The sequence below is a fragment of the Eimeria mitis genome, genomic scaffold, assembly GCF_000499745.2.
Source record: "Eimeria mitis Houghton genomic scaffold, Emh_scaff505, whole genome shotgun sequence".
Classification (NCBI taxonomy): Eukaryota; Apicomplexa; class Conoidasida; order Eucoccidiorida; family Eimeriidae; genus Eimeria; species Eimeria mitis.
The window spans coordinates 3,668-12,932 of record NW_024015468.1 but is presented as its reverse complement, the minus strand read 5'-3'; the positions used below and the strand labels follow the sequence as shown (position 1 = coordinate 12,932).

General features: G+C 55.3%; 1 protein-coding gene across 1 annotated transcript; it reads left to right on the top strand.

Annotated features, from left to right (window-relative positions):
- Nucleotides 1-1,051: 1,051 nt before the first annotated feature.
- Nucleotides 1,052-8,981, top strand: EMH_0014490 (DnaJ domain-containing protein, putative; the record flags this gene model as incomplete). Its single annotated transcript, XM_038022772.1, is given in 13 exon segments — nt 1,052-2,746; nt 2,921-3,220; nt 3,424-3,600; nt 3,850-3,957; nt 4,191-4,288; nt 4,568-4,655; nt 4,855-4,946; nt 5,065-5,702; nt 5,804-6,274; nt 6,531-7,591; nt 7,595-8,210; nt 8,518-8,649; nt 8,974-8,981. Coding segments are annotated over 13 exon segments (5,484 nt in total).
- Between the last annotated feature and the right edge of the window lie 284 nt (nt 8,982-9,265).

Genomic DNA, 9,265 nt, shown 5'->3' with positions numbered 1-9,265 from the left:
ACATAAAATGTCGCTTTGTAGGCGTGAAATTCGGGCACCATCGTGTTTGCAGGTGTTTCTCGTATGTCCGGGTATTCCTAACCAGATATAGGCGGAATTTCCAGCCGGCAACGGAACCGTGTCTAAATGTACACTAAAGTGTTCAGCTACAATAGAAACACGATTTCAGCTGCTTCTCTAGGCTGTGTGTTTCATGCATACAGAGACGGAATGCAGGGACTCATCAGGGGCTATGCAGGACTTCCTTGTGTTTAGCGCGGATGTGATGGTCTTTTCAGGCGTTGTTCCAAAAGCAGTTAGAATTTGCTGCTCACAATCTGCATAAAATATCGTGTAATCATTTTAAATCCACAAATAGCCGTTTTCCTTGCTAAGCCCCGCCTCACCACCCCCCTCTTCGGGGCCCCCGGGGCCCCGAACATAATTTTGCGGCGCGATTAGCTTTTTCCTGGGTTACAGCTCGCCTGTATTGGGAATCCCTTAGCAATCAAATGTCTCAGCTTTCATTTTAGTGTGCGTTCTGTCTGAGGGGGCCAAGTTGACGGATGCTCCCGCCTATATTGTTCCTTTTCATCGTTGGCGTTACCGACTGTGGCGGACAACCTGACGGAGCAGGTGCGTGTGCAGCTCATGGTTTGTTGTTACAGCGGTTTTTGTTTGAAATATACTCTCACTTCCGTCAGGGCCTTCCGCCTGGCTTCAGGAAAGGGTGTGGTGAGGTCACGCAGACACCATACTCCCTCATATCGCGCCCGCGCAAAATGGCCTGCTAAAGGTCTGTGCGGCTGGTGACTCTTGTTCCTAGGCCAACGAATTCGCCGCAAGCCTTGCAAGCAACCTATGCGGAAGCAACAGCAGGCCTGTGGGAGACATTCGCCTCCAACCCAACCTGCTGTGGGAGTTTCCTGACAGTAACAGTATGCAGGCGGATGTAAATTACTAGTTTGCAAATTCCCGCGTATGGTATAGTGAACACGTTAGATCTGTTGCTTCTTGCCTTGGGCGTAGGGACGCCACTTTTCGTAGCCCCCACTACTGCCTCCACGACACAATGCGGGAGGCTGTCCACCAGGGAGAGAGTGAGGAGGACTCGGACTCAACTCATGCGTCTGCTGATGCTGCCAGGCTGCATGCAGTTGCGCGGCGCATTCAGCTGAGAGAACATGCTAGTAGGCAACAACAACTCCAGCTTCACAAGCAACTGCAACAGCAACAGCAGTTGCTGCAGCAGCAGCAACAGCAACTGCACCAGCAGGATGCGTTGCTGCGGCATCAAGAACAATTGCTTCGGCAGCAAGAACAACAGCTCGCAAGCCGGGAAACTGAAGCTGGGCTGCTGCTGCGTCAGGTGAGCTTGCTGCAGCAGCAGCTCGAGGAGAGAGCGGATCGCCTCGCGGCAGCAGAAGGCAACTATCTCGACGTCACTGCCTCACTGCAGCAGCTGCAGCAGCGTGTAGCGTTGGGCGATGAGGCAAGACTGCTGGTAGAAGAGGTGCGGCAGCAGCAGCAGCAGGACACGCAGCACCTCTATGCCGAGGTTCGTCGCCTGCGCCGCCAGCTCTCTCACCGTATTCAGCTCGCAGTATCCTCTGAAGAGGACAGGGGCGGAATGAGCTCTCGAGACAGAGAAGCGGACTTGGAGAAGGACGGAGTTCAAAGGAGTGTCTGCAGTGAATCGCCTGCTCAACAGATGGCGACGGGCGGGGGGCGCCAGCAGCCTCCAAGTGGAGGGCTGTCACTGCCGCCCAGGAGGACTGAGGGGGAGCAGCAGGACAGATACGCTGCAGGCGGTCTCTGGTGCTGTGTGGAAGCAGCTGAATCCGCTTCATGTACTGCTTGGGGTTGCAGCGCGTCGTGCTGCTGCAGCAGCGATGACCAGCACGAGGCAATGGTTGGGGAGCTTCGGACTGCGCTGCACAGTTGCAGCGGCGCTATGGAAAATCGACTATCCGGGGAGTCAGCGCGTTCGTCAGCAGCGGCAGCAGAAGCTGCCGTTTTGGCTGTACAGGAAGTTCTCAATCGCTGCCCAGCGACAGGTGCCGACCCCGAAATCGTGGGCATGCTGCTGGAGAGGCTGAGAGCCGAGAGCATGCAGATTCGGGTGTACTCGCAACAAAGACATGCAGCATCCTCCAGTATGGCGACAAGCAGCACTGAATTGCAAGTGCAGCATCAGGGAGGACTTGCATCAATAGATGAGTCGATGGAGCGGGAGGCATACGACGTTTTGGGCACAGCGTTGTGTGACGAAGTGCTGCTGCCTCTTCTCGCCGTGCAGAACATATCTTCATTGCTGCGACTCAAGCAGCAAGGGGTCTTGCTTGCAAACTCGCGCTGGCTGCAGCTTCTCAAGGAGACTGTCGGCAGCAAATTTTTAGAAGGGAGCTGTTGCCTTTCCAGCAACGACGGCAGCAGTAGGACTGAGCTGATGCAGGGGAAAAAATCAACTGGAGTATCTCCGCAAGGAAGCCTTACAGATAACGTTGCCGTGACGCCAGCTGAAAGCTGGGAGACACGAGGGGAAGGGAGACAGCACGTGCTCTTGCAGCTACTCTTGCGAGGCTCCGGGGGAGTGGCTGCGGCAGCAGGGCTTCTGCGGCATGGGACTGCCCCACTGGCTCTCCATGCAGCGACTCTCACCGACAGAAGCTCAGGCAACAACGTCTTCCACCTCATCTGCCTGAGGCAAGCTGCTTCACTCAGTCTGCTGCACTGGAGTGTACAATTACATTGTAGTGGCACACCGGTACACTGCAGCATCTCCTGTCGTTGCTAAGCGTTCTCATTTGTACGCCCGCCCGCAGTTTAGCCACAACTCTTCGGGCAGCATTCATGTTCTAGAGTGTAGAGTGTCACACGGTTTTCCTTTTCCTGAGCAGAGGGAAAGCGCCGAAACTTGAGAGGTTGGTTCTCATTGCAGTCTTGTATATGGGGCATGCACCCCATGCTACTTGTCTTCAGGAATTTGCCGCAGCTCTTTGGTACGCTTAGCCTGACATCTCTTCCTTGCGAACTGCTCTACGCGCAAAACAGGCAAGGCAAGACCCCAGCAGACCTGTTGCCTTTGTTGCTACCCGCGCATCTACAACATTTGAGTGGGCTACAGAAAGCTGCAGCGGCAGGAGAAATGCATCAGCGCGCAGAGTTTCAAGAAGAAGTTTCTGGCGTGTCGTGCAACTTGAGGGCCTGGCGAAGCGTCGTATTCGAATATGCAGCCAAGGTGAGTTAGACAACGCACGGGTACGCGTGTTTTCCTCCCCATGTCCAGGAGTCTAGGCTGCAAATGTGGGTTGTGGTGGCAGCTTACGTGCGCAATCATTATATAATGTATTCAGTACGTTGTGACAGCAAGGCTTCACAAGCAGCGGGTAGACAGGCCTAACGAATGCTGCGTGGCGCAAGCGAATGCATGCGGATGCGCAGGCAAGCTCGCTTTACAGGCAACACCATAACGAAGCTGCCCTTGCCCTTTACACTGAGGCACTGAAACTGCAGCAGCGGCTGCTGGAGAAGCAACAGCAGCTTGATGAGGTCACCGGCGGCGTCAGCTCCTCTAATCTTTCGCTCATGGAAAACACGGCAAAGCTTGCGTTTAACAAGGTACGGGGCAGGGCCTCCTGAATGCTACTAGATCGCGTTCGCGCCTCGTTTGAAACTCTGGGTTCCTGGGCACTGCAAAGTTAACGACTGGCTTTGGGGCAGTCATTGTGACTAACTACTTTCACTCTCAGATATGGAAGCAGACCCGCAACTTTTTGTCTCCTCGCAGCAACTGTTAGNGCTTGGCTTGTTGGTTGGGTACTGCTGCCGCATGCACTTTCGGTTATGTGGTTATTTGCGGCACTTCAGGGTCGAAGCGCTCTCCGTCTTGGCCGTTGGATTTGCAGCCTTCAGAGCTGCTCGCTATGCCTAAGCATGACTCCGAACTACAAAGCTGCCTATGAAACAGCTGCCGAGGTGAGCGACGCATATACGATAACACAGTGGCAAATATAGCATACTAGGCGATTCGTATAAGGCAAGTGACACCTGCATGTGGAACAACGGAGACGAACGTCTGTAAATGACGGAAGTGTTGCGGTCAATTCTATGTCCTGCTCAGCAGTATTCAATTTCGTAGTGATTGCACTTCGCACGTGAGTCAGCTCGCCGCAACCAACATCTTTGCCCTTGCTGCATTTTTTGGTCAGGCTTGCGAATGGTTGCTAGATTTTGAGGGGGCGCTCAACTACATGCAGCTCATGCGGCAGCACTGCCCAGACTCTTTCGCCGCTGAACACTATCAGAAGTACGAACTCCCCTTTTTATTCGCATTCACTTACTCTGACGCTTTCTTGGCTAGTCAATTAGTCCGTGACAGGCCGTCTCGATAGTGCCCTCTAGGAATCTTGTAGGCGACCTTTTCGCGAGGCTAATTGCTCTGAAGATGTGGCGGAGAAGTAACCGAAAGCTAGTTTGCAACATATTATCAGAGAGGTGTCTTTCGTTTGGGAATTTAGATTGCTACATGATACGCATGAGTTTTTGCGTGGCTGCGACGGTGCGCTGCTCGATTTCCTCTGCGCAGGCGACGACTGTACGAAGCCCAGTTGCATGCATCTAGCTTCCAAGTCCTGGGGATTGAAAGGGGTGCTCCCAAAGCAGCAGTAAATCGCGTGCGTTTCGAAGCACCTTGCAGGCTGGTTTGGGTCGTTGGTAACTTGCTTGCTGTTGCCTGGGTCATGTTGCCTAGTCTTCTGGTCAATCCACATCTGGCATCCATACTCCTTGAGGCTTGTCTGTACACGAGGCTCTGTACAGTTTTCCCCGCCTAGTGTTAGGGTCAGATCATGCACTGTCTGTTTCTATCTGTAGGCATTTCGTCGCATGAGTATTTTATGGCATCCGGACAAGGCTTCTGCTCTCTCTGAAGACCTTCGTCTGAGACACGAGAACCACTTTAAAAGGTAACTCTACTGAAGACTGCCGTTGAACTGCTTAGCTGTCTGGGTGTATTAGTTTATTTGTGGTGCCAGCGAAGTGCGTGGCAAACAATTTGCTGTTTACGTTTTTGCGGGTTCGCAGACTGAATGAAGCGCGCATCACGCTCCTGGATGCTGAGTCCTATGCGAGACAGCTGCTCCTGCCTAATCAGCCACTGTACAGGCATCCGGAGTTGCTTGTTGTTTCCAAGCCGGTGCAGCAGTCGACGCCTTCTCCGACCCTGGTGCAGCCGGAACAACTCACCACAGAGCAGCAGCAACATGACACTCACCAGCAAAATGATCAGCAGCAAGGGCAGGAAAGCCGGCAGTGTGAAGCAGATGAAGCGGAACCGCGGATCGAAAAGCTGCAGCAACAGCGGCAGCAGTTGCTGCGTTCCATCGGGAGCCTACAAAGGCAGCAGCACGAGTTGCAACGCGAACTCGAAGAGCACCAAGCAGCAGCTGCGCAGCAGTCCGGATGGAGCAGTACGAGTAATTCCTTGCGTTGGCATGAGCTTCAGAAGCTGCAGCAGCAACAGCAAAATAAGCAGAAGAGGCTCATAGAGTGTGAGACTGAAATCGGTGAGTGGCTACACAGAAAGCAAAAGCAAAACCAAGAGCTCCAACAGCAGCCGCTAAGCCAGCAGCCGCAAGAGCAGAGCAAGTCATCTCAGGACCAACAGCAACAGCGAGGGGACAGTCAGTCAACCGAAAAAGAAAAGGTCGAAGGGAGTGCAAGTGAAGGCCAAACAAGCAGCTCAACCCCTTCCCGTCACTGCGAGTGGCAACAACCACAACCACGCATTCCAGCCAGNCAATGCACTCCGCTTCCCCGTCAGTGGCGGCGGCGGCAGAGGTTATAAATGAAGCAGCAGCAGCTGCCTTATCAGGGCGGGACCAAGCGAAACCTGATGATGACAGCCCTTCTTGGGACTCTGCCACTTCCAGTGACAGCGATACAGACTCAACGAAAGCGCATAGTGTCTTTGAAGGGTACGGGCACACCTGCGGCAACAGCAGCTCAGGCTTCCCGACGGCAACAACTGCTGTGCCGACACCACCCCCTCTCAGAAGAGTAGCCAGCGCCTCGACACAACAGCGCCGCAGTTCTTCGGAAATACCGCCGTCGAGGACCTCGCCTAGCGAAACAACCAGGGCACCGAACGCGGGGAGAGCCAGGGAGTACTCTTGCGCCACCGCATCTCGTCTCTCAGGCCGATGCGGGTCGCGCGCCTCATCTGCAGGGCCACAGATAAGAACAGGAGAGGCAGCAATAACAGCAACAGCTACAACACCAGCGGCTACCGCACGTAGGAGCCTCACTACCTGTATTTATTCTAGAGCTCCGCGACACGCTGCCGGTGCTGCAGGGATAAGAAAAGCCAGTCAGCCAAAGAGGAGTACAGCGTATTGGGAGGAAACTGACAGCAGCAGCAAGAGCAGCAGCAGTGCCAGCAGCAGCTGCAGTAGCAGCAGCAGTGGCAGCAATAGCGACGGTGACAATGAAGCTNGGAAGAAGCAAGTTCTCCGCTGCGACAACTGGTGCTGCTAGTGCGAATATTACAGGAGCGGTAGCCCCATCTGCCAGTAGTAGCACGACTAAGTCTCCCATGCAACCGCGGCAGCAGCAGCTGCCGTCGCCTCCCCCTCGACGAGTAGCGGCAACGCAAGGCGTGCGGAAAGATAGCAGCAGAAGTAGCAGCGCCGGCAGCGGTGGCTGCAAGACGAAGGGTACCTCGGGGCGCAGACGTTTTGTCCGCACAAGGGGGTATCTGCAGCAGCAGCAGGGGGCCTCACAGCAGCAGCGACACGAGCAGCAGGAGCACCAGGAACAGCCGCAGCGACGGCAGCAACTCTGGGGGGGGACAGTGGGCGGGAGCGAAGCTACGGGCAGCACCCCTCAAACGCAACCAGCTAGCGCAACTGTACCAGGCGGGTCGTCGTCGGATGCGACACCGCAGGCAGCAGCAGCGGCTGCAGCTGCGTGGCTCTTGCCTCCTGACTTCCCCGAGCCGTTCGGTGCAGAGGGCCGCCCGCCGCAACATCAAGCTGACGATTTGGGCCCTGCTTCGGGGCATATGCAACAGCAGCAGCAGCAACGGAGCCCTCAACGTGATTATCCTGACCCGGAGGGCCTGGTCCAAGCTGTAAGACACCAACAGAATGAAGGCACGCGAGAGCAGACCCTCGTGGACTCCCCTGCAGTGCTGTCCCAGTCCTTGGATGGGCATCGTATGCGGCAGCAGCGACTACAGCAAGACATACAGCAGCAACATATGCTGCACCGCGAGATGCAGCAACACAAAGAGATGCAGGCAACCGGAGAGGCGGACAGGCGCCAACTGCTGTTTCCAGATGAAGATTTACCCACGTTTCCGACCAATGAAGAGGCAACAGAAACAGACAAGCCTGCAGTATGCAGCCAGGCAACTGCTACCGCAGGGCGAACTGTGCCAACAACTCAAGCGGAAGAGCCTACCACTCCCCATGATGGGCGGTGGGCCTCCTCTGAGGAGAACCCGCTGCTTTCTCGGGAGAAGAGCCAACAGCAAAGAAACCCGCGCTGGCCAGTGCCACCTAACTGCAGGAACGCTGTTGCCGAGGCAGACAGCCACCCAGCACATAGTNCGCTGCACGTCCGCCGAGGAGCGCTTCCTACGGACGGTACTCCAGCGGAGACTTCTGGAGGTGGCCAAGGGGCAGGCATCGCTGAGATGCATCAACCCAGCAATCTCAGTGGAGCTGCAAGCGCGGGAGAGAGCTGCGGCAGCAGCTCTAGCGACCGCAGTGCTGATCGACCTGACAGGAGAGGAAGCACGAGTAGGAACAGCAGTAGCGACAGCGAAGCTGAAAACCCCGCCGACTCTTCACGGGCACCTGGGCATTGGATGCCCCCAATTTACACTCAGCATAAACGAAACCTCAACCAGCAGGAGCAGGAGCAAGGACATTTGTACCACTCCATGGCGCAGGACAATTTCCCTCAGCAGACACAGCCATCTGTAGATGGCGTTGGTCCCAGTCATTGGGGACTGGATGCACCGCAGCGCAGCTCCGTGCCATCCTTGGGGTGCAGCAGCGGCGGTATAAATGAAGGTGCCACATTGCGCATAGGCACAGGCGTACCAACAGCGACACCTACAAGGTTATTTCCTCAGTACGACCCCTCGGATATGGAAATGCACCGCTCAGCGCAAGGTGTCAGTTTGACTGGAACTCACGAGACGTCGTGCAGCGTTCGTAACGGTGCTGCTGCTGCTGCTGCTGCTGCTGCTGCNTGCTGCTGCTGCTGCTGCTGCTGCTGCTGCCTTGTCTGAGGGTCATTCGGCAAGCGCCGGTGACGCACTTCGGCGGCTTTCGCCTAGTGGAGATTTGCCCAGCGCGGTTGGAGGGAGCGGGACTCCATTTCGTGGAGATAGTCGCCAAGTAGGGGAAGTGCCGCCGGTGTTGGGTGTGTGGCAGCATTTGCGCACCAGGGGCACTGTGCCGCAAACGCGAGAAAATGTTCTGTTGCATTCGCCGAGCAGGCACCAGCGAATGTGATATCTTTCAGTTCTGCAGACTGGCGGGGCGATCAGGTCGAGACTGAAAAAGCAGCTTAGTGTCATAGTTGGTGGAGTTGATGTATTCTGGATGGAGTTAAAGCAGAGTAGCGAAGCCCTTGCCGGAACTTCATGGAAAACATGTGAGCGGTGGAGTCGCAACCAAAAAAGTCCAATCTGTTCTAAGGCTGCCGCGACGGTGCTGGTGCATCGTCGAGCAGCGACAGCAGGTGCGCAAGGTGCGGCCGGGACCGCTTACGCTGAGTAGGGTATGCGCAATTCTTGGCTGAGCAGTTCCAGCGGAAGTTCCTCGTCCTAATCATATGCTTCCGCTGGTGATTTGGAAACATTTTCTGCCGCATTTACTTTCCGTAAATCTTGTGGCATTTTCATTCTGCATTTTCAAGTTATTCGTCACTCTGGTTTTGTGCTATGACACACGCGTGTGATTTAACGCTCATTCGCAGGTTGGTAACGCCCCTGAACTACATCAGGTGGCATCTGTGCTCCTTAACTACTTGGAGCGAGAGAGCCAGACAGGGCTTGGTTTCAGCCACTGCTCTGCTCGGGTGCTGCTGCATTCGAAACTTCTGTTGTAGCATTAGAACTGCAGGATTTCAACTGCCATTCATAACCCCACATGGGGATTGCTGCACTTTCCCACTGCTTGCCGACTCAGTGAGTGAACAGCCTAAAATATTCAGAAGCTTCGGTACGAGACATCGGAGCCAGCCCAAGAAGTTGTTGGGCGGCTCTAAT